We start from the raw sequence: 25,027 nt of genomic DNA, 5'->3' as shown, positions 1-25,027 counted from the left end.
TGGAAACCTCGTCGTGTATATGCAAAACAACTTCAAGAACATTTGAATCATCAACAAGCTCATTCTTCATTCTCGTATTCTGTTTTTTTTTTCTCACTTTATAATTTTAGTATGCGAGTGTTTGCAAACACAATTAAATATAGCCGGGAAAGGAAAAAGTGCTATATAGGATTTTTTATGTTTTACTTTACAAATGTAATCCATCGGATCACACACTTTTTATATGATCTTTGTCAACTTTGCGAATCTATAAGCAAAAAAAATAACGCAATGTTTTAAAGAATATATTCTGCAAAAACTCATCTGTAAAATTCTACTCTATTTGCAGATCATATTCTTTTTGTCTTCTCTTGACGTACCGTACATGTACTTGAACGCCGGTCTAACGATGAATCCCCCGACGATAGGCCTACAAGCTTAAAAGGTTATAATTTGTCAATACTTAACAAAGATAATATATATATATATATATATATATATATATATATATATATATATATGTATATATATATATATATATATATATATATATATATATATATATATATATGTATATATATATATATATGTATATATATATATATATATATATATATATATATATATATATATATATATATATATATATATATATTATCTTATTAAATGAGTTTATGATACTCTACTCATATATATAATAAGAATGATTACACCAATATATATATATATATTTATATATAATATATACAAAAAATAAAACCAAAAACATATACCCCTGTATTTTTTAAGTGATGGTAAATGTAAAGACAGTATATATCTGATTACACAGGAAACATTTGTTTATTCGGAGCTACTACGGATAGCTCCATGCTTTCAGTCATAGTGACGACAGACATTATACTCTCGGGCCATTTTATCAAAGTGGAGACAATGGCAGAGCTGGTGGGGAATCAAACTCACAACCTTGCCATTATGAGTCCAATTAATGATCTAACCACTAAACCACGCGGTGATTCGGTCAAAAGAAGAAGAGGGGAAGAGAGAGGGGGAAGAAGAAACGGTCGTTGGAACCGTTGGATTATGGCCTCCCAGAATAAATTCGAACTCCCATTTCTTGAATGACAATCCTCCCTCCCAGCCGAGCGTCGATCGATCAGTTTCGAAGGGGGGGGGGGGGGGTCAGGAAACTCATCGCTTATTTCAGCTAGCTCGACTTGCTTCGTACGAGATTTCGACGAAGCTCAAGCGAGTAACCACGGAGACGAGCATAAACGAATAATAGAAATGTCATTAATTGAACTATGAAGTCAAATATTAGGAAACTGGTATATTACGATGACAACTAAAACCCAGTCCAACATGACGGTAAGTCTACAAAACTGGATAAAATGTTTCTCACCGAGTTTGTGACGTCTAATGTACATCTTGTTATTCTCGAATTACTTAGCCAGGCCCAGGGCCTACCCGAAGTCCCATGTATTGAATATTATGTAGGTCACCCTAATGGTAGGTTCGTTTAATTACAGACAAACCTCGCGCACGCAACGTATTGTGCACAGCAATGTCAACTCTTAATTTGCTATAAATAATAAATGAAAATTATCCAAAAAACCTAAAACAACATGAAAATTAGTAAGCCCCTATATTATTATTGATTAGGCCTAGGCCTACTACTAGGCTTATGTCACGTTAGTAGGGTGTCTGGAGAAAAAAATTAGTTTTCTTATTTCAAGAAAATATCACATTTTCTTTGTGAATTTGAAGAGAAATTACCGTAAGGGTACTAGTATTCAACCTGTTTGGAGAGTTTCTTCAAATATACAGAAATATGGAATTTACCTGAATTTCAGACCTGTCTTATTTCAAAGAGCAAATGCTGGTCATTCTTTTCCCGTTATTTTTTTCTTCAACCCGTCAACTGCGTGCGCGGGCGATCGAATTTTACGGCGACGGTTTTTGGTACTAGTATTCAATCCGTCGGTACTAGTATTCAACCTAGTGATGAAAGATGGTCCTGTCTCTCAATCTGCCCTTGTCCCATCCGACTATGGACTAGACCATTTGAGATGAGACCAAACAGGGAATTAATCAAAGCCAGAGACTTACATAGATCTAGATCTAATTTAGCAATCTAGACCTTTTTAAGATTTGCTATCAATCCTCACTAGGTTGAATACTAGTACCATTCAGTGCAAAAGGCCATCGCCGCATAATTCGATCCTCTGCGCACACAGTCGACAGATTGATAAAGAAAATACTGACAACAGATTACCCTGGAAATAACAAAGGTATGAAATTAAGATAAATTCCCTATTTCTAGATATTTTGGGGAATATGTCAAAATCTTTGAATTATGCCGGGTTGAATACTAGTACCCATACGGTACCTTCAGATTGACAGAAATGTAACATTTTTGAAAAAAATCCAATTATTGGCTGCAAAAAAGAAGAATGAAATTAGGTCAATTTTCAGCATTTCTCTGCCATAGACTGTGTAGTTAAGAAATGGACACACACAAATCCAAATTTTTAGCTTCCGAGAGCTGTTATGAATTTATTATTAATGCCAAAAACTTGTCCATAAAGAGTCCAATAGGATTTTTTATGCTCTATCTGATGGTATGATTTTTATAAAGATTTGGAAACCAGATCACAATGAAAAATTGCGACAAAGTGAAAAAAATTGTGCAAAACAGAAATTTCATTTTCCCATAGAAAACGCATGGAGAAATGGCAATCTCAACACACACAAAAATAAGGGTTTGCAATTTATCTCTAAATCCTTATTTAAAATGATCATATAAACTTGTCCTTACTGTCAAAAGACGCCCCTGAATTTTCTCTTTCCATACATGCCAAACACAAGTTAATTATCAATTCAGATCACATTTTTCTAGTAGCCTGAACTTCCCCAAAAAAATGTGCCATATTTTCCCCTAAATCAGCCTGTTTTATGCTGACACTTTTCAGTGTGGCTTCAGACACCCTAACGTTAGACAGCTGGCAGCCGTCTGTTTCGAGGAGTTTTTCAACATTTTTTTATTTTTTAAATTTCTCCTCATACACAGACGGCTCGCTAGCGTGTCGCCACCATTAGGGGAGGTACAATGCAAATTCCCCCCGACGGGGCTCATCGATTTTTGTCTTTATTTCATAAATATATATGAAAATAAATGGACAAATATGCGAATTAATGTTCCCTCTTGGCATTAATTGCCAAAAACGAGGGAAAAATAAAGTTAAAAGGAGAAAAAACAGCGACTTACCTCGGCTGTCGTGTAGCTCCTAGTTCACTCGTTCATCCGAAGTCGATATAACACACAAACATATGCCATTGGAAGAACTTCCGGGTCAACTGCGTATCAAAACCATTGGCCAATCAGATCATCTCTTTTACGTCGGGTTTATGAATACTAAAATTCTAGATGTTTTTTTTTTTCATTTTCCATTATCTCTTTCTCTTTCGTTTTCTCTCTTTTTTTGTTTTACTTTTCTTTTTAATTTTTATTTCCCCTTTTTTCTTTTGTTTCTTTAACTGCTCCTTTCTTTCCCCTTCTGTAATGTGTGACGTAAAGGTCATGGGGCGTAGTCTGACTTTCGTCGGCCACTTTTTCATGAATTATTCATTACCAAGATGGCTGCCCACTAGTCCGAGTCGCAAGTGTCAATTTCAGAGTTAATCCCCTGATTGCCAGTTTTAAAGCGGGAATTTAGGGTAAGAAACTGTCGTTACTTATACATTTTCAGCTATAGGTGCATATGTATGAACTTTTGGTGGAAAATATTGCGGTATCGAGGAGAAAAACAAGAAATTAGCGGTGGCCATTGAGCCCCTGTACAGACGACGGTTTAACTTCGGTCTATGTATTTGGTGAGTGGAGCCAACGTAGTTCAGCGGAACAACCAACATAACAGAGACCGAAGCTTTTGGTCTAATGTCACGTAGGCCCTAGTCGTAGACAGCTGGCACTTGGCAGCCGTCTGTTTCAAGGACTTTTTTAACATTTTCAATTTTTTTAAAATTAAATTTCTCCTCGTACACAGGCGGCTCGCTATTGTGCAGCCACCATTAGGGGTTAAGAATGCAGAATCCCCCCGATGGGGCTCATCGATTTTTGTCTTCATTTCATAAAAATATATAAAAAGAACTGTAGGCCCCTACCTAAAATAAAATAAATAATCCGTTTTGGCCTGAAAAATAAAACAGGGAAGTAAACAAGTTGCGCGACAGCCGAATTAAGTCACTGTTTTTCCCCTTTTAAGTTTATTTTCCCCATTTTGGTGCATTTCAGTTGCTGACATCGAGGCACAAACTGGACCCTCAAAAAAAGGAAAAGTTCTGTCTCGTTCGTTCTCCTGTTAATGATTAACAGAAGAAAACAATTTTAATAGTAGCCTAGTTGATATTTAATTTTTTCCTCTTTACAATAGAAAAATTCTTCTAAGCCCGTTCAAGTTCTTCTGCGAAGGCCAATCGCCCCACCAATTCCACCCAAGCCTGTTCTTCCAGAGAAACCCAAGACAGGAGCAACTTTGTTCCAGCCATTCCAGAGTCAGAGTATTCCATCTTTCCTAGAGCTCAGTCAGGAATTCAGCGAGCACCACCAGCTTCTAGCTCCATCACTGCCAAGCGATGCCCAGTCCGTGTCATCCGATCTTAACGAGGATGTGTACGCACCGCAGAACACACCACGGGCCAAGGAGATGGTACGCTCCAACGAGAGCCCGTCCTTCCAATCCACCGACGAAACTCCAGATTGGAAGTTCATCATTGAATCCCGCTATAACATGAACAAAGGAAACGCACAAGGAAGGACGCTTGAATCGGACTCTCTTGTCAAACCGTACAAACCTCGCGGGCCTGATCCGTTTCCGCTTCGGCAACCAAAGCAACCATCAGAAATTCGTCCAGAACTCCTCTATGCGGACGTCGATGACCCGAGGTTCTTTGAGATACCAGAGTTCACTCTCAATGACTTCTGTTATGATCTGTCAAGAGTCTATGCCTTACCCAGGGAGAGAGTGAAGAATATTGTCTTCTCAAAACAAAACTTTAAGAAGATGACAACACTTTTTGGGTCATTCACAAAAGAGAAGAGACAAGAGAGAGTGAACACTGTGACCCTTAAAGGTAAGGATAATGTGATATTGATGATTCATGTCAATTGTTTAATGTTTAAAGTAAAGTAAATGTACAAAGCTAAGGACTCTTCCAATGTGTTTTATGAATGACTGACAAGAACATTCTAATCTTGTATTAAACTTATTTAACATTAGGAGTGGGCTATAAATGGGTGATTTTGGGTTTTACTGTGCCAACAGTTTTTTTGTATTCCTTTTACCTTATCTCAACATGAAATGATAATATTTTTTGTCTCGGGTCCGAGAAAAAAGTGTGCCGGGCCTAAATCCAAAATGGCCGCCAAAGTCCCCCAAAATCACAGTTTTGGCCACAACTTCTTCATTTGGTGGTCTTTTTCTCTGGTTTTGGTGTCTATTCATGTGTTTTGGGGGGTAGGCAATTTGTTCTCTCTAAAATTAGTACTTTTAAATCATTATTTGTAGAGTTAAAAAGTGATTTGACTTAAATTTACCCATTTTTAGACCCTTTTTTCAGCCAAAAATTAGGTTCCATCGTCTTGTGGTGCTTGGATATTAGACGATACCAGTTGAGAAATAGCAAGCAGCTTCATATAGCTATATTGCTTTTATTCCTCTAAATTGTGTTTTACGGATATTTGCGAAATATGTCTTATTAAAATGAAAAATGTCATTTATCCATACGGGCTATGTATTTATACAGTATAGTACCATGTATTATACATACTACACTGCATATATATATCCATGCATTGACCACCATGACATATAACAAGTCCTGTATATAAACTATAGTGTCATAGAATTAATAGAGGTTTAGAATCAAATTGTGACTTGTGATTTTGATTGCTTGTTAGCTGATGATAGAAATATGTAACCTGATGATAAACATAAATTGCACATACAGTGTATAAACATCATGTACGCACATCACATTTTTAGCCATATCTTCTTCATTTGGAGGCTTGTTTTTACCTGGTTGTGACTAACCCTATGTTTATGTTGTCAGTTAACTACCATGGTAATGCTGGTCAATGGCCAATCAGAATCAAGGATTCCATGCAAGTTACAATTGAATGGCAAAGTTACCATAATGGTAACAGAATAGCCACAGTGTAAATGCCATAATGCGGGGTTAACTGTACATGTACATCTCTGCCCCCTGAATGAGCATATTTGACAAAACACGTCTTCAATTTCTGAGACAAAACATTCAGTATCTAATTTCTGAGGCATCTAATTGAAGAGGTCATTTCTATGACACTATAGTTTATATAGATCTACCTGTAGACCTTGTCATGGTGGTCAATGGATGGATATACATGTATGCAGTGCATTATGTACAAAACATTGTATACTGTATGGCCCGTATGGATAAATAACTTTTTTTATTTAATAAGATATATTTTGAAAAAATCCGTAGAACCCAAAGTAGAGGAATAAGAGCAATATAGCTATATATGAAAGTACTTGCTATTGTGGAACTCGTATCGTCCAATATCTAAGAACCCCAAGACAATGAAACCTAATTTTTGGCTGAAAAATGTGTCTAAAAATGTGTAAATTTAGTTAAAATCACCCTTTAACTCTACAAATAATGTTTTTTAAGTACTAATTTCAGGTAAAACAGATTGCCTGCCCCCCAAAACATATGAATAGACACCAAAACCAGAGAAAAAGACCACCAAATAAACAAATTGTGGCCAAAACTGTAATTTTGGGGGGTTTTGGCGGCCATTTTGGATTTTGGCTCGGCACACTTTTTTCTCGGACCCGAGACAAAAAATATTGTCATTTCATGTTGAGATACATTACAAGGAATAGATAAAAACTGTTGTCATATTGAATTGACCAAAAAAGTATTTATGACCCATGTATAGCCCACTCCTATTAACATTTTCTATCACTTTTCCATCTATTTAATGTCAGAATTGCTGAGTGATTTCAGTTTTAGATGGCATAGAAGATCAAATCAAATTTCTTTCATGCTCAAATTAATTTCAGACTGAAGACACTTGATATAGATCCAAAGACTAACATTTAAGTTTCATTAATTTATAAGGGCGTGTTTACTGTGTGGTGCAAACCTTGATTATTTGTTGCCTTTTATCAGATACCGTATTTGATAACTTCTGTTTCTTTTTAAAAGTTCAGGAATCATTGATTATATCTCTTTATTTTGTCAATTCATACAATAAAATATCAAAGAAATAGTGAAAGAGTGATATCATTGACCCTGTCATAATTGTTTTGTAAACAATTGATTTCAAAGTGTCATAATTTTCTTATTTTACACCTGATTTCGATGAAATTTTTTCGCACTATGCTGATTTGATTTGATTTGTTATCTTTTTACTCAAATCAATTATTGTTTTGTTGGACTTCCACTTTAAACTGAACCTCAGAATACAGAGCAGAAACTTTTTTTCTTTTACATTGTTCTTTGGGCCTGATGTTGCCATCATGAGCTGATGAAAAGTGGCCCGTGACTGCCACGTAGTAAACCATAATTAAATGATGTGACAAAAGTAATTAGATGGAATAGGCAGTCAACCCAAACCAAATATATCCAGGGGTCGAAGCCACATGCTCCTGGGACTAAAACAGGGTTTCCCCCTTCACAGCCCGTACGGATGCAAGCTAGGGTTGTCATCCCCAAAGGGAGCCTGGTCAGCTAGGAGCCAAGCTAGACAAGCGAGCAACCTTGACTTTTAGCCTCCCCTATAAATGGAGATTTGAGATTTTCATCATATTTAACTCTTTAAAGGTGAAGATATCCCGACCTTTGAGAACCGAGTGCCTCAGCATCAGATCCTACTGGAGATGGCATGCGCCATTGAAGATCAGATGAGACACCTGATGTTAGAGGACGTCCAGAGTCAGCTTCAGAGCACAAAGTCAAAGAGGACACCTGGGTCTCCAGGGTCAATGAGTGTCGATGGGAAGTCATTGCCTCCGCTCAGAAGGTACACCCTTCGTTCAAAATCCAAGCTCCTCTTTGTAGCAAATTTTGTCACTGAAAAGTGGGTGTAATGGTGATAGAGATTGATTGATAGATTTGATTTTGTTCATATATATATATATATATATATATATATATATAAATGTGTGAAGTTATACATGTACTACAGCTTTGGCAACTCTTTTATATTTAAATATTGTGTGAAAGAAATGGATGAAGAGAACAATGGTAGGCGTAGCTTAAAGAGAATCAATTTAAGCTACGCCTACCATTGTTCTCTTCATCCATTTCTTTCACACAATATATATATATATATATATATATATATTGGCGAAGAAGCTCAAAAAGCATTGAAGCTTGAGACTTAGCCTGTATTTCTTCAACTTTTATTAGTACAAGCTTTCGGCCACTTAGTTATCTTTTGAGATATATACTATTTTGAGAAATATGTATTAGTATACATTTTGGGATATATGTATCATACAGCACACATAACTTTCAAAAAAATGTTTGTAATAAAAATCTGCGTAAACTTAATTGATTTTAATAGCTATTGGATAATCCTAATTAAACATTACCGATGTAAAACATTTTCTTTTAAGATATTCCTATATTTAGTAAATTGATCCAAATATATGCATGGTAATTGTTAAGCCATTATGTCTTTTACATCTTCAGATACCTGAAGAAGGCCTAACTAAATGGCCGAAAGCTTGTACTAATAAAAGTTGAAGAAATACAGGCTACGTCTCTAGCTTCAATGCTTTTTGAGCTTCTTCGCCAATATATTACTCACTGAAGCACCCACGCAATGTTTAGGTCCTTGCTCATCACAATCATATATATATATATATATATATATACATAACATTTATATTGGTATTATCATTCTTACTATATATATACATGGTATATATATATATATATATCAGATGCCTACATCCTACAAAAGGGCAAAGTCTATGAATGGGTTTATTCCGTCAATATACACATATAGACATAAAGACGACTTCAGGTAGAGGGCGTTAAGGCGCATTACGAACAACAAAAGAAGACCCAAAAAATATGCCTTAAACACAGATGTAGAGAAATATGTATATACACATGAGTGGAGCATCATAACTCATAAGCTCCTTAAAGATGATGGTAATTTAAAAAAAAATCTGATTTAGAAACCTTGAAGTGAGGGCACGAGTGCTTGTACACCCACTGAGAGAGAAATTGTCCATAATCATGTCTATCATTACTGAATCTGTCAAATAAATTGAGAAATGAATAACATATTGTTCTGGATCCTCCCCTATATTCACCCCAACCCATTATGTATTTTATTTTTGGATCAGCTCAATATATTTAATTGCTGTTTTTACTGACACCTCATTCAACATTTATTCATGGTTTATCTTATGCTGTATCTAATCACTTTTATTGTTGTTTTCTATGTGAATTTGTTATGATTTTTTTTCCTTTTAAATATTGTATATATGTTTCTTATGAAGAAGAGAATCAATACCGATGCCATCATTGTTATTGAAGTATTTTAAACTGCTTTTATTTTTCCATATTTCCAGAGACAAGGATTCATCATTATTCAGTGCTCCGGTTTCAAAATATTTTCAAGGATCTCGGAGATCTAATGAACCCTTTGGTGAGTATAGTATAATTTTTGCCACTGTGATAAAATAATGATTTTGTGATATGATAATTGAAAATGTTGGTAATGATGATGATTATAAAGTCTGTGATGACGATGAAGATGGTGAATGATGATGAATGATGATGGTGATGATGATGATGATGATGATGATGTTGTTGATAGCAATGATGGTGGTGGTGATTATGATGATGATGATGAATGATGATATTGATGATGTTGTTGATATCAATGATGGTGGTGGTGATTATGATGATGATGATGATGATGAATGATGATAGTGATGATGTTGATAGCGATGATTGTGGTGATGATGGTGATGCTGTTGTTGGTAACGATGGTGGTGATGATGATGGTGATATATTGTTTACCAATGCCATGTATATCTAAAAAATAGTAATCTGCATTTACCTCTTTTTATCCAGGAGAGAAATGTTGTCCTGTGTCCTAACATTTATCATCAATGTGCATTTACCATCTATCATAATAGGCTTCAAGTAAAGATGCTTACTGATTGGCCAGGGACAGTATTATCATTGGACTTTGAACATCTGTTATTGATAACAGGTTTTGTGAAACAGGGGCTATTCTCTTCTGATGACCAATTTAAATAGCCAGAGTTGGTTTTTTTTATGATCTTGAAAGCAAGATATTTTTATTGAATCTTTTCTTTTTATCCTCCATTTAGATGGAAGTGATTCTGAAACCCAGATCAATCCATCGGAGCTTGCTCTCCTAGAATGTCTCGTCAACGGAGGACTAGCACTCAGTTTGAAGGTAAGATTTGGGGTTTGCAACAAGATTTGCTACAGGAATATGGGCTTCAAATGTCACAGGGAAGGAGATACAGACGTCCTTCCAGAACCCTTTTATACAGTGCATCCCACAAAAAAACAAAAACAAGAATTATTGTTCATTTAACATTACTTAATCAGAAAAAGAATAGACTAATGACCTTACATTGTAAAGCTTTACAGCCTCTTCTTTCATGTGGTATAGCTTAGGTGATTCCCTTTCCACATATTTCATATCCCCTACAACTCTATATTTTCTGTCAGCACTGAGCGCTTTGGGCGTAATATAATCCTTTGGGGATTTTTAACTCTATCAGGGGAATGAAATGTTATACGTATATTTAGCCTCTAGGCAAGCGATAACTTAAAATGTGTCCATTAAGTTCACTGAACCCCACCGTTATAACATATGGGTGTTGTGACCCCGATTTCGTTTTCCTCGTTAGAGTGGTTAGCAACCAGCAGCTTCCAATATGAGATTGTGTTATTGGATTGCAGCTGTACTTATCATTATCTTATGTAATAGTGTTAGCCAACTCTTACTAGGGCTCTGCCTTAAAGGAAAGGAAAAGTGGGAAATATATAATTTGCTTTCATGTCCAAAAGTCACTCATGATTTTAGATGAAGACTAAAATGAAAGTTTGAACAAAGAAAAATGACCCAGATTTGGCAACATAAATTATTTTTACTGAAAACTGACCCGCTGACTTGCACTGTGCACATTTCCCTCTGTTCCTTTCCCTAGTCCCTTCTCTAGGAGAGATGCCATTGTTTAATTTTGGCTTACTGAACCTCGGTTGTCCCTTAGTGGTGGAAAGCAGAAACGGGTTTCAGGTATAGACACAAGGTTTTTGTCATGTTTTCCCTTTTAATTTTATTTTCTCATGTTTATTTCAGGCGCATTTCATCTCCACCTTACCCCAACTCAAACCAATCCTGAAAACCCTGACTTATCTCAACTTGTCTTTCAATGATTTCAAGGTAAGTAAAAAATAGCTTTTATTCATCTTCTAAAAAAGACTGGGCTATGTTTGGTTTATGATCTCCGCTGTCGATTGCGCAATCGCAAGGGAAATTGGCATGTGCGTTACCAATGACATAACCTACAAAATGGTACGATCAAATTTTGCAAAAAAAGCTTGTTGCTAATTAATTATGCTAATTTATGCATAAAATAAAAAGTTTGCTGTAATTTACTAAATAATGCCCGTGAAATGCTAATTTTAGGTGCACAGACTCTTTATAGGTTTCTGATCAAATGTACTTTAAAAGAATTTCAATATCACATTTATTTTCTTATATAGGCCTATTCTATTGTTTTATAAATTTCCTATGTATTTCTTTGTTTTGACTTTTTGTTTTGTTTTTTCAATGGAAAATTGTCAAGGACTTTATTTTGACCATAAACAAAATGAAACTTATTGTTTTTAATGAGTAAAAGGAAGTATAATGATACATTTATTAATTTTGGCTAAAAACACTATTTGCATTGGATTTGTACATGAATTTACGTTTTTGAGCAATTTAGGGTCTGCATGCACTTACGAAATGTTGAACGTTGCGCAAGACTTGAAAGTAAAAAGTCAGCGAGCGACACGGTCCAAAAATTTTGCGCGGCGGATTTATCTTCAAAAACTTCAATGGGGGCTGAATCAGCCACCCCCCGTCTTGTTAGGATTTTTAAAAAAGTTGCTTTAAAGTACCTTAAAGTAACGCAAGGTGATCGAGCATTTGCTTGTGCGGCCCCCTAGCTCTGGAATAGCTTACCCCTGGAAGTTTAATTAACAAGTTTTTTAGGAGTCCTAATTAGTGCAGTAGAACATATACTTTCTGTGCTCTATAAATTTATGTTGTTATTATTATTTTGTATTATTTTGCAGATTCTCACTTTCCCTTTTCTTCTCCTTTCTTTGCAGTCCATACCGATGATAGTCTTTGACATTGAGAATCTTCAGATACTGAAGCTGAGGAATAACCCAATCCGAGAGATTCCCTATGAGATCGGTCAGCTTACCAAATTAAGAACATTGGTCCTTTCCTTCTGTATACTATCGGAAATACCTCCTCCGTAAGTATCGGGGGAGAAAAATTGCACAGTAATTTAACCAACAGAGATATACTTTTGCAGTTCATCTTAATCCTGACAATTACACATGGAATATGATTTTAAACAGAAAAATGCACTGAAAAATATGAAACCATTTTCAGTGGAGTGTGTGTGTTGTTCCTGGATATGATGATACTCTTAATTTGGAACATGGCGAAAATAACAAAAACACTCTTCAAAAATTCAAAATGGTAGCTTTTGGTTCAAAAATTTTATTCACATTCATTTTGACTTGTGTTATATCTATATTTCAATTTTTGAAAGTGTGCATAAGGCTAAGTTGAAATAGAAAGCATAATTAAAATAATTCCCATTTCTTCTTTCCTTCTTGTCTGCAGCCTGTTCACACTGCCTCTGAAGTACCTAGATTTGTCCTACAATAAGCTTACATTCTTGCCAAATGAAATGAGACATCTCAAGTAAGTAATGGCCGAGAGATAAATGAAAATTGTCCAAAGGACCAATTAATGGAAAGATTTTTTTAAACAAATTAATTTAGTTACCAAGGAATGCAAACTTCTTATAATTAGTATGAATGATGCACTAATGATTGAATCACCTTTTTTCTGTATGTTTTTAATTGAATCCTTGCACCAGGAATAAGTATCTTCTCAAATGTGATTAGTATTTCTGGTTATAAGATAAAAGCTTTCAACTATGTTCTGTTCAGTCTTGTGTAAAAAAAATTGATATTTTCACCAAAGACATGTTTGTGTAGTAGACATAAAACAAAATGTGGAGTAAATCGCAATGAGATACCTGGGCCCTGTCTCACAAAGAGTTACGATTGATCCAATCAATCGTAACTCTATGGAAATCCATCATTGTCATAAATTTTTCTACAGAAAATTTGCAAAATGTCCTTTGAAAACAAAGTAGAACACACCAAATTGTCAAGAAATCGATCAATTTATGAATATACATTACATCTAGAACATTTTTTGAACACACATCCATGTTATATGTTGACATTGCTGGCTTTCCATAGTTGCAATTGATCGGATCAATCGTAACTCTTTGTAAGACGGGGCCCAGGAAAATTATTTCCTGGTGCATGGATTCTTATTGACTTTACTTGGTTTGGTTTAAAAGCAAACAATCATCTCAATGTTCTCTTAACAGACAAGAATTGATTATTAATATAATGATACAAAGGCGACAACGTATTATGAACCAACTTAAAAGAAATTATAATTTGACATGGGTTTAAAAAGACCAGCTACTGAGAAACAACTTATACTATGATTTCATTAACTTTCCTGCATTGTGTTTAAAAAAAAAAAAAAAAAAATATGAACATAAACAGCAAAGTACATATAATAGTGTTAGAGGTGTTGTGGCTCAGTGCAGGGGCGGATCCAGGATTTTCCGACACGAGGGCACATTTTCCTGAGGACAAATTTGACAAGCAAAAAAAAATAAGAACTAGTTTTCAACCCAAAATTTGGTACATTTCATCCACAAAAATATTTGACAAGCAAAAAAAAAAAGGAAAAAAGGTCCTCGCTTTCAACATCCTTTTTACATTAAATATTTTAATTGTGCCTCTCGAAAGGGGGGCACGAGTCGGCTTATTAGAATAAGTGATAATTGCCTCAGACAACTGCTAGATCAACTTGTATTAGACTCAAGTCCACAGTTTTTCTGAGATACAGAAAATGAAGAGAAAAATATCAGAATTTTCCAGTAATATAGTTTTTCAGACCCTAAAACTTGAATTTCAAAATGAAAAGAAAAATTGTTGAAATCTAATTAACCAAACCATAAATCGGATGAAAACCTGTCGGTCAAAGCTTTTTGCAGTTTATCTATAGGTCCCTACTGCAATGTGTGTGCAGCTTAATGTGTTGCTAAAATTTTCACTATTTTCAATTGCATTAGATGTTACCAGATAACACTTTAGAACACTTTTAAACATGGAATCTACATTTCAGAAAAGAGACTCCTCAGTCCTGTATATCAAATCAAGTATTTTATCAACAAACTTCAAATTCATTAGTAGTTTTCATACTCTTTCTCAGTGAATGTTGTATAGAATTTCATTTGTTCTTTATGATGGTTATATTTTCATCAGGAGATTACGAGCGCTAAATCTTGAAGGTAATCAGCTACCTGCTCTGCCGTGCGGGATGCTCAAACTGAGAGATCTTCACTACCTGAGGGTCATCAATAACTTCATGCACCCCCTCTTATGGAGAGAAAACTCCCAGAACAACCCTCAGGTTTGTCATTTTAATCCTGACGCTGTTTCCCGGGGGGGGGGGGGGGGGCACTTCCATTGACAAGTGGATACCATGCATGGCAATATACATGTGAAAAGGATCTGTTTTTCAAGATAGGGCATGTTACATATGTAACATAATAAGGGTGTCAAAAATGCTAAAATAATTTTTTAAAGGGTATATTTCGGTAGGAAAACTATGCATTTAAGGTCCAATATGTGAGGGTATAAAAAGACTAAAATACTTTTATAAAAGATGTACTTTTTGCCCCAACACTACGTGTTTAGGGTCTGCTTTGAGCGAGATGTGTGGGGTGGTACTAAACCAAATGAAAGTAAAGGTAAAGCCGACGTCCGTGACATAACAATAAAGATCATATCTAACGTTGTACTTGTCTAGGGGGTAAATTCGGGGAACACTTGTCAAGGATACCGTTTTGTTTCCAATACTTGCTAAGGGTAGGGGTTCACATGCCAATACTTGTTAAGGGGTGCCTTTTCAGAACATGGATAATGTTAGTTTAGGGTGCTTTTCGAAACCCCGTGGTCACGCACGGTATCCACTTGTCAATGGAAGTGCTCCCCCCCCCCCCCCCCCGGTGCTGTTTCATAGAAGTTTTCAGCACTGACAAATTGTGAATCCCTTATAGTTAGTATAGAAACGTCAGAGACTTGGGGCCTGATTCAGACAGCCCTAAACTATGAACAATTTGCTGTTATTCTAACTCTTGAGGAAACCTGAATGGTGTTTGGCTGATGAGCCATGTTACCATAGTCCTAACTCTTCATGAAACGGGTCCCAGTGCTTGTTGGCCAATACAAAAAAAATATTTCACTAGAATTGGCAGAGCTGACAACTTTCACGAAATATTTGTTTTTTTTTTGTTTTTTTTGTTGTTGTTTTCTAAACTGTTGCAATTGATTTATTTCATTTCCTTTGTGGAAAGCCAGAATCACCATAATTCCTGTATCTAAACATGATTAATTTATAAAATTAAATGCATTTTTATTTTAATGTTATTATATTCAAGGCCTCTATGAAAGAATGCTAGTTATTGCTTAAGTGCTAACCTGACAAGGATTAAAAATGAATGAACAATACTTAATATATATAATGCTTTACAGAATGAAGACAAATCTTTGCTTTAACTTAAATATAAGCATTTGATGAGTGTGGGATTGATTGTTTTTTTTTTTTTTTTTTTTTTGGGGGGGTTGTTTTTGTTTTGTGTCAAAACAAATTGACACTGCATGCTCCTTAAGATGAAAGATTATTGCATTACTGTCTTAACCTTGAATTTAACCTTGGTCTCCCTAGCATTACTTGGGGAAAATATATGTTGCTTTTCAAAATTTCATGTGAATATTATGCTCCAAAGTCTATATATAATCTGATTGATTTGCATATTTTTATTACTTAAAAAAAATGCATTAATTGTCTATTTAGTTAGATGTGATATAATAATTCATGAGATTATATTGTTAAAAAGAAGTTTTGTGAATCAAGATTTTGATTAAAACTTTGTATGTACTCGTTTTGCTTGACAGAGGTTATCTGACATGGCAGCCCTGGTTTGTAAACAAGAGGGGCTGGACTGTGTAGAGGGACTACATGATTCACTGATGGTCTACCTAAACAGGTATAGTTCTCTTTAATTCTATGAAAATTTGTAGTTTTTTTTAATGTAATTAAGTGCACATAAGATGTGGAAAATGTGACATAGGAAACTGTACATCAACCACTAAAATAACTCTGAATAGCATCAAAAAACAGAAATAAAATCCATGTAGCGTTATAAAAATAACAAATAGACACGAGTGCGGTCGTACAGAGTTCTTTGAGGGGTCTTTCTGAGCCGTTCTACAGAGATGACAAATTTCAGTGATCTTGGAGACCGCTGTAAGACCTTGCAAATTTTTGGTCTTTGAAAGGTCCTTCAAAGTCCTCCCCTCTGTGGAATGGGGGCCTTACACATAAAGTGAAGGAAAGATGCTCTAATCATGCAATGAGGCATATCGTTTTCACCAAATGAGTAACCCTGTACCATTGCATGAATAGGAATATTTGCCATTCATATTGTACAACGCCTCAGAAGTTGGCAAAAGTACTGTGATGAATAAATCAATTTCATTAAAATGATAATGAACAATAATTGAAAGTATAGTAGTTGCTATGGGCCCATATTCTGTAGTCGGGTTTAACTTAAACTCGGGTTTAAAGTTGTGGTATAACTATGGAGAGCCTATTGGAGCACAAATCCCTAACAGCTAGTACACATTGAATATATTAACTCATATGACACCCAAATTGTTCATAATTGTCTGGGAATGATAACTGAGGTATTTTTCTTCATTATGAAATCAAAAGGAAAAAAAAAGTAAACATAAGAAAAATACAATATAAACATAATTTTTAAATTTTTGGCTCCCCATTATTTTAGCAGAGTTAAACCATGGTCTAAGTTTAACCCGACTTCAGAATACGGGCCTATATCTCCAAATAAACACCTCTTTCAGACAGTAGTGTTTGTAAATTATGAAGCTTAATCTATTCTCAAATTTTTACTGTTAGCCTGCATCTTGTCTTTCTATTTTGCCAAGAGGTGGTGCTATAACACTTTACAGAAAGCAAACATCAAAGTACTTTAGCAGCATACCTAGGTGATTCAAGTGCACATCCTATCTGTAGTTAAAGTGCGCATATAGCCAGTAGGCCTATGCGTATTTTCCCTGCATTTAGTGCAGTAAAATCAAATTATATTGGTACGTGTGCGATGGTAGGAATGTTGCGCGTTCAGACTAAAGCCCGGCTCACACTATGCGATTTGTTGCGATACGAATTTTGAAGAAATTGCAATAACACTTGACATGAACATTCCAACCAATAAAATCTTAGCAGTCAGAATGGTGATAGGACTACTGAAATTGGAATTCAGTCAAGCCTCCCTGTAGGTATAAAAACAAAATCAATTCCAAATCTCAAAGACGTCAGCATTACCTGCGACTTGAAGCCAAATTGGACTTTACTCCAAACACAGGGCTTGCCGCAAAGCAAGATTATGATTTAATTATTCCTAACATTATGCCAAACTTCGATAATTTTGCTTCTTGAAATGTCACATTTAATACAAAATGTGATTTATTCTTTTTAAATCGCGTTGCATTGGATCGCACAGTGTGAGACGGGCTCAGCATTCGCTTGTATACAAGTCAAGTAGGCTTTGTAAAAACAAAGAATGAACAATTTAAAGTAATGAAGGAACCGGTATGCTAGCTCACTTGTATGAACATTGTACAGTGTATTTTACACAGTTTTCAAGAATATCTTGTATTTTCTCTTATTTCTAACCAAAACAAAAAAGGAGAATAAGCGGTTTTGTGATAATTGCTTTAATCCTCTCTCTTTCTTTGTCTATTTTCCTACTAAGCGCATAGAGACGCCCATGGGCAGTGATATGCGCTATACAAGCAAAGTTGTATTATTATTTATTATTAATTCTGATGAATTAGAATTCCTGCTTTGGACTCATCTCATAGTTTTGTTCAAAGTAATTTAATAAAGTCTTGAAACTATGTCTTAACTTCTATGTTTATGTTGCATTTTTCATTATCATTGTAACTGATTTTCATATGATTACATCTTTGGTGTTTCTATCCTGAGTCCCATGTACATATGTATTGTATATTCCATTGCCATGAAAAAAGCAAAAGTAAAGAGAGTATATAACAGAGTAACCAGTTTTCAGAAAAAATCAACAGAATTAAAGAAAGACACAGAATTTCAAAGAAACAATGTTTTTCAGGCCAAAGTTTTTGAATTACTCAAAAATGCAGTGAAAAAAAATGGAAATAAAAACAAAATTCAATAGAAACTGTGCAAAAGTGAAAAATCTGCCCATCAAACCAGCTGCTTGCAGTATTTAGCATGCCTTATCAGAGCTGCAAGGAATCTTATATTTTTACAAAGTTTTCACTATTTCCTCTTGCGTAATCATATGTTTTGTCAACGAAGAACATGGAAATGGAAATGAAAACAGGAAAGTGGGTCTCTTTTGTGCAATGGTCATACAGCTATTGTTATGCCTATTGCGTTTTGAGGAGTGCATTGCATGCATGAGTGATTCCATTGTTCAGTTCAGCTTATGGTCAAGAGGTTTAACATTATTGTCTCAGGAGTGATTCCCGTTTTATATAAAAATAAAACAATTAAATATAGACTCTCTGAAAAATGGCACTTGCTGATTACAGTGAATGGCACATTAAGAGCTAACAGAGTTGTATGATAATTTCTTCCCCCAGCTATACAACCTGTGACTGCTGCGGCGGGCCTCTCTATGGCCCGGGGCTGCGCATCATCCGACCTTGTCGCCGGGCCTACGGGGTCAAGCAAGTCCCTTTCATCTTTATCTCTTGTTCTCCAGCCTGCCGTGATTTCTTCATGGTCAACACTCAGTCGCTGTCGGATCTCCTCTATGAAGACGAATCGGACGAGGAGTTTGTAGTGGAGTATTAGGGATCAAATGCATTTCTAATAAAGAGCATACGGATGATGATATTGCTAACATTAAGAATGTGTACTGGATGGCATGTCATGAAGTTGTTTACAAGTTATGCATATGCAGAGCTGCCAGCTATTAAGAAAAAGTCATAATTTTCACGATTTTCATGTCAAATTACGCCATTAGGCTTTTGACCTTGATTATTATGCTTTTGAGGTAGAATAGGTATGTACACATTTGATACACACATAGTAATACATTGCACAGTGGTGAAATTTACTTGCCTGACTAGGCAAGCTATAGTGCTTCACAAAAGTTATGTAGCTCCCTTGATGAATATTCCTGACAATCATCATGTAGGGTTGGCGAAACTTGGCATTTATGCGTATTGTACATCTGTTCTATATTACCTCTGTGAAGAAATTTATAATGCCACATGGCACATATGAAATTAAGAGTTTTATCTCAGAATTATGACTTTGAGCTTCTTGATACCTACCGTTTAGCTTTAAATGTTAGCAGCTCTGATTACTTTACACCAGACAAGCGGTCCTTTTTCTTGCTAAATCAGATTCTTGATAATTAGTATTTCCATCTACCCAGGAAGGTGTTTCACAAAGATTTAAGTATGACTTAGAGTCGCACTTCTTACACAAGAATTGAACAAATTTTGAAAGGTAATCCTTCTTGCGCATATATACATGTGCGGATATAAATCCATAACTTAAATTAGACACTTTTATTTCAATGTAATTGATGAACTCGTATGATATCTGTGTTGTATTCCTTTCCCTTCCTTGCAACTCCTCTCTTCCTGTTGTTTGTCTTTCTCTATCCATATTTCTCCCTCTCTTTCTTTATCCATCTCTCTTCCTCTCTTTCTTTGAATTGTAAATACTACTGCTTTTTTCCCTTATGACACCTGCTCTTAATGTACAAGAAGTATATACCGGTAAATGATAATCTGGACCACTATACCAATATGTGTTAAGGATAATATTTTACTTTCAAATTCTTCTAACTTTGTTTATTCTAACGTAAAATTTTGCAGCCTTACAACTTCATGTATTTACCTCTTTCATAATGTTTGTACCTTCTTTTCTTCTGACTTTCTGCTCCACTCCTTCCCTTCACTCCCCCTCTCTTTTTCTCTATCCCTTTCCACCCCCTTTTTCTCTATCTGCCTCTCCTCCCCATCTCTTTCCTTTCTAGAATTCCGCAACACCAGAAGTTTCAATACCATACTTTATCCGTATTATTCATTTTGTAATTATCTTTGTTATTGTTTGAATATATTTTGTGTCTTTACATGTATTACCTTGTGAATACATCGCAATTCGGCCTTAGCCGCGATGATGTCTTGATTTTTATTAATAAACCATTTTATCTATCTATCTATTTATCTAAATGCAGACGCGTACATGATATGCTACGTGCAATCTTATTCATCAATACGCAGTAGTGCGCGCCCTCTTGGCATGATCTGACCAATACTGGCATGTGTTACATACAGCGAACAACTAGACTTTTAAGTGCGATCTAAGCCATACTTAAATCTTTGTGAAACACCCCCAGGTGAGGTACTTATTCCTTGAATGCTTTAGCACCTATAAGATACCAAGTATCAAGCGGGGTAGGGTATTATGTATTAGCTCTGCTATTTACATGTAAATGGACCATATTATTATTAAAGTTGAAATCCAAACTTTTTAGACAGAAATTCTCATCAAGTGTGTGAATGCAAACTTTGGGGGGGGGGGGGGGGTTGTCTGGATTTGATAAAAATAAATAGATATCGATTGCAAGGCCCCATCTTACAAAGAGTTGTAATAGATTCCATTAAATCTCAAAATGGGGATTTATCAAAATTAATAGTTAAGAAATCGCCATTTGAGTATGATTGGAATCTATCACAAGTCTAGACAGGCTTCTGTTATGTAAAAAAAAAGAGGAAAATGTACCGTATCCCACTTACTCTGTGGAGATGGTGGAGTGTATTAGCTCTAAATAATGGTGTACAAACATTGCAGCAGCCCTCACTGTGTGCAAGCTCCCTGCAAAACAGCACCCTAAGAGTATGTTCACCTGGCTACAGCATTATATTAAATGTCTATATAAATTTCTACCAGGGGACAGTGTTTTGTCAAATCTAATGTATCCTGTGTGGCATGATGAAAACAATATATTTTTTTGTTCATACAGATTATGTAAGAACCTTGTTTGGCATCGTTACCGCAACTGCCATTTATCTTTAATTGGATCTATCAAAACTTTTTGTAAAGCAATGCTCAGCTGTTAGTTACTAGTACATGGATCAGTAAAAGTCAATATTACATAGGTTATGTAGATTCAAATCAGTGATAGGTCAACACGCCACCACGTGACCATAGCTGCAAGGATCGCATTTGTTATATTATAGGTTTTGATTTCACCTCCGTGAACATAACTGGGTCGTATTGAAAACTGCGGCATTATATTCACTAAGGTGACATCACTCGCTGCTTCAGATAAGTTGCAAAATTAGCTAGTTTATTTGATGTACGCGCTTGTGTTTATGCATCAACTGCATGAAGAACGCGCTCGCTGTATTTTTCCACAAAAAAATATATTATGACGTAGATGGATCAGAGCTGCAGCAAGCATTTCGAGTTAATCATAAAGCCAAATGATGAATGCAGTCTCAGATGTCAAATCTACTATACATGTATAATATAACAGATATTTCCTGGTCTATCTTTTCAATATATAACATTTCAACTCCCCTCAGAAGGTATACTTTTCCCTCGGGAGAATATTTTCTGCGAGTGCTTTGGGCAAAATAAAATCCCTTGGGGAAAAATATAACTCCGTCTGGGAAATGAAATGTTATATTCAAAATCTAGGTAGGCAATATCTGTATACTATCACAAGACCAAATGCTTCAGTAATCTGTGGAGCGTTGTGGCCCAGTGGATTAGTCTCCGGAATTTGAAACAAAGGGTCGTGGGTTCAAATCCCAGCCATGGCGTAGTTTCCTTCAGTAAGAAATAAATCCACATTGTGCTGCACTCAACCCAGGTGAGGTGAATGGGTACCTGGCAGGAATTTATTCCTTGAAATGCCAAGCGCGTAAAAGCTGCTTGAGCTACAGCCAGGGTAATAATATCCAAGTCCTTTGGTAGCGCATAGAGACGTTATTCATAATGTGTTATGCGCTATACAAGAACTGACTTATTATTATTATTATTATCCTCCCCAGATCTTTAACACAAAATGAATGGTGCATAAACAAGAAAATAAAAATCTATTAAGACCTGTATACTTCACTTTCAGATTAAATATATTTTATTAGAAATATTCTTTGGAAATTTGTAGTTCAACAGAATTCACAAGACATATCTATGCAATAAATCAAATATCAAATAAATTTATGCAATTAAGCTTAATTATTAAAGTTATTTTCACACACAACGTTACAGGTACATGTATACATGTAAAATAATTTTATCAGTCATGAAATTGTATTATTGAATACAAAGATAATTATTACTTTTATTCATTTTAATGCTATGTATTTCATTTTAATGTATTGTTTCACTTTAATTCATATGTAAATGCATCACAATTCACCACACAATTCGCCATGATGTATGATTTTTATCAAATAAACCATCTATTTATCTGTAATAAATCGATTCAACAGATCAAAATTTAATCAAGTCTATTTATGAAAGGCCAGTTTATAGTTAAATGGGGAATTCAACCTTGCAATAAAATGATTGATTTTTGTGGAAGAAAATTATCAGCAAAATGATTAAAGTTTGAAAGAGATCATACCAGGAATAAGAAAATTATGATTGTTTCTCAATGAGATCACTAAGCCAATGTACATCCCAAATTGGCAACTTGGAGAAGAGGCCATTCTTTTATTCATCATGTACTCGATTATCAGCAATGTTTGGATTTCTTCTGAACACAAATAACCCTCATCAATCAAAACAAAACCTTGATAGTATTCATATATGTTCTCATCATTGTGAGTTTGAAGATAGGAAAAGGGTGCCATTTTATTAATGCAGTGTCTCTATCCTCATCACAATGAAACAACCTGTACATCCGTATTGAATTCTACATAGATGAAAAAGGTCATTATTTTATAAATTTCTCCAAACTTTCATCTATCTGCTTGACAAATTTTTCTCCTTTTTTTCCTTTCAAGAACTTTCCAATTGGGGGTGGATTCCCCTTTAGAAACAATTTAGCACATGATTGAAAACAAATGGAAGAGAGTCAAATCTTAAGAACTATGCAGACTGTATTTGAACCAAAAATATATATTTATTCATATATAGTGTAGAATGTATATTTTATTGTATATTTTGATGTACACATAATGTATATATAATAAATGTATATAGCAATGTTTATATATTTCAAAGTACAAATGAATATGAAATTTAAAAATGTGAAGCACAATAAATCATACCCTGCCGATCATAATACTGAGGTTTTATTTTCATTTCTTGAAGTTAGGTACCGTACTCTGAGCAATGTGTAGCCATGCCTACAAATGCCTATATAAAAGACCCAGACCGTACCCTGTAATTAACAAATCATATACCAATCAAAGGCTTACAAACAACTAAAAACAGCAATGCAAACTACTCAGCTGTCTGGTGATGAATACCAAAAATGCATAAACCTACCTTTTAGCTCCGGTCTGGGTCTTTAAGTTTTGGTAAATCCCTGAAAGGGCATGTCATTCCAATTCATTACCAGATAATATGAACATGTATGCCCTAAAAAAACACTATTAAACAATGTAGTATGGGTATTAAAATCCCTGGAATCTGATTGATAATTGCTGTGCATTAAATTTTACTGGGCAGATCGATGATCAATATTAGATAGATAGATAGATAGATAGATAGATAGATAAATGGTATTTATTGTGATAAAAATTCAATTAGCAGCCAAAGGCTGAATTACATGAATTTGTACAGAGTAAAATTTCAGTAAACAAACAAGCGAAACAGTAAAAAAAAAATGATAATAAAGTTTACTAATGTATAATATTGGAAAGGGGATACGAAGAGAAAAGTATACAGAGGGAGAAGTAATGTCAAGAGCAGGAATGGGGAAAGGTTAGGAGTAGACTAAATGTATATACCTTTAACATAATGAACATTTTAACATAAATATATATTTAACCAATTTTGAATGGATAACAATACATGTAGATTAAAGAGTGGATTGTATGAAATAATGCTTCCTTTTTAGAAAAGAAAAAAAAGAAAGATATTAATTTGGGTGAAATTGAAGGAGAAAAACATGTATAAACATTATAAATGAAACAGTAATCTGGGTTGGGATTGTTCTCGATATGCTTGATAATGATTCTAAAGAAACACTGTGTTGGTGATAATAATAATAGTTGGAGGAATCGGAGTAATGAATGAATTATCTCGAAAGGAATTTAAATTAAAAATAAGAGGACGTGGAAGTAATATGATCTGAACAAAAATATAAATATAAATGTAAAGTGGGTTATAACATTATTAGCCAGTGATTTTTCGGAAAAGAAAGTTGAATGATTACTGCAGAAATTAACAATTAGAAAAATATTTCAAAAGTCAGTTACAGTTTAAGAGAAGCTACAAATAAAACAACAAAGGTATGAAGAAATAGTTATTCACAGTCCATGGGAGTTTAAAAGTCTCGTAAAGAAGGGG

General features: G+C 34.9%; 1 protein-coding gene across 1 annotated transcript; it reads left to right on the top strand.

Moving 5' to 3' along the window:
- Window positions 1–1,200: 1,200 nt before the first annotated feature.
- LOC129279244 (uncharacterized) lies at window positions 1,201–23,795 on the top strand. Its single transcript, XM_064111005.1, has 11 exons — window positions 1,201–1,344; window positions 4,410–5,109; window positions 7,846–8,044; window positions 9,612–9,688; window positions 10,383–10,471; window positions 11,387–11,470; window positions 12,406–12,557; window positions 12,935–13,015; window positions 14,671–14,818; window positions 16,366–16,457; window positions 19,117–23,795. Exons 1-11 carry the CDS (start codon window positions 1,315–1,317, stop codon window positions 19,328–19,330), a joined length of 1,866 nt encoding a protein of 621 aa, XP_063967075.1. The 5' UTR covers window positions 1,201–1,314; the 3' UTR covers window positions 19,331–23,795.
- The last annotated feature ends 1,232 nt before the right edge of the window (window positions 23,796–25,027 follow it).

This window comes from Lytechinus pictus, chromosome 16 (genome assembly GCF_037042905.1).
Source record: "Lytechinus pictus isolate F3 Inbred chromosome 16, Lp3.0, whole genome shotgun sequence".
Taxonomy (NCBI): domain Eukaryota; kingdom Metazoa; phylum Echinodermata; class Echinoidea; order Temnopleuroida; family Toxopneustidae; genus Lytechinus; species Lytechinus pictus.
The sequence above is the reverse complement of the archived record's forward strand: the minus strand, read 5'-3'. Positions and strand labels throughout refer to the sequence as shown.

Bases quoted from the DNA above. Each gene is read 5' to 3' on its own strand.
- LOC129279244 (XM_064111005.1), top strand. From the start codon at position 1,315: ATGACAACTAAAACCCAGTCCAACATGACG. The intron at 5,110-7,845 runs GTAAGGATAATG...AACTCTTTAAAG, and splicing joins GAACACTGTGACCCTTAAAG to GTGAAGATATCCCGACCTTT. The intron at 10,472-11,386 runs GTAAGATTTGGG...TGTTTATTTCAG, and splicing joins GACTAGCACTCAGTTTGAAG to GCGCATTTCATCTCCACCTT.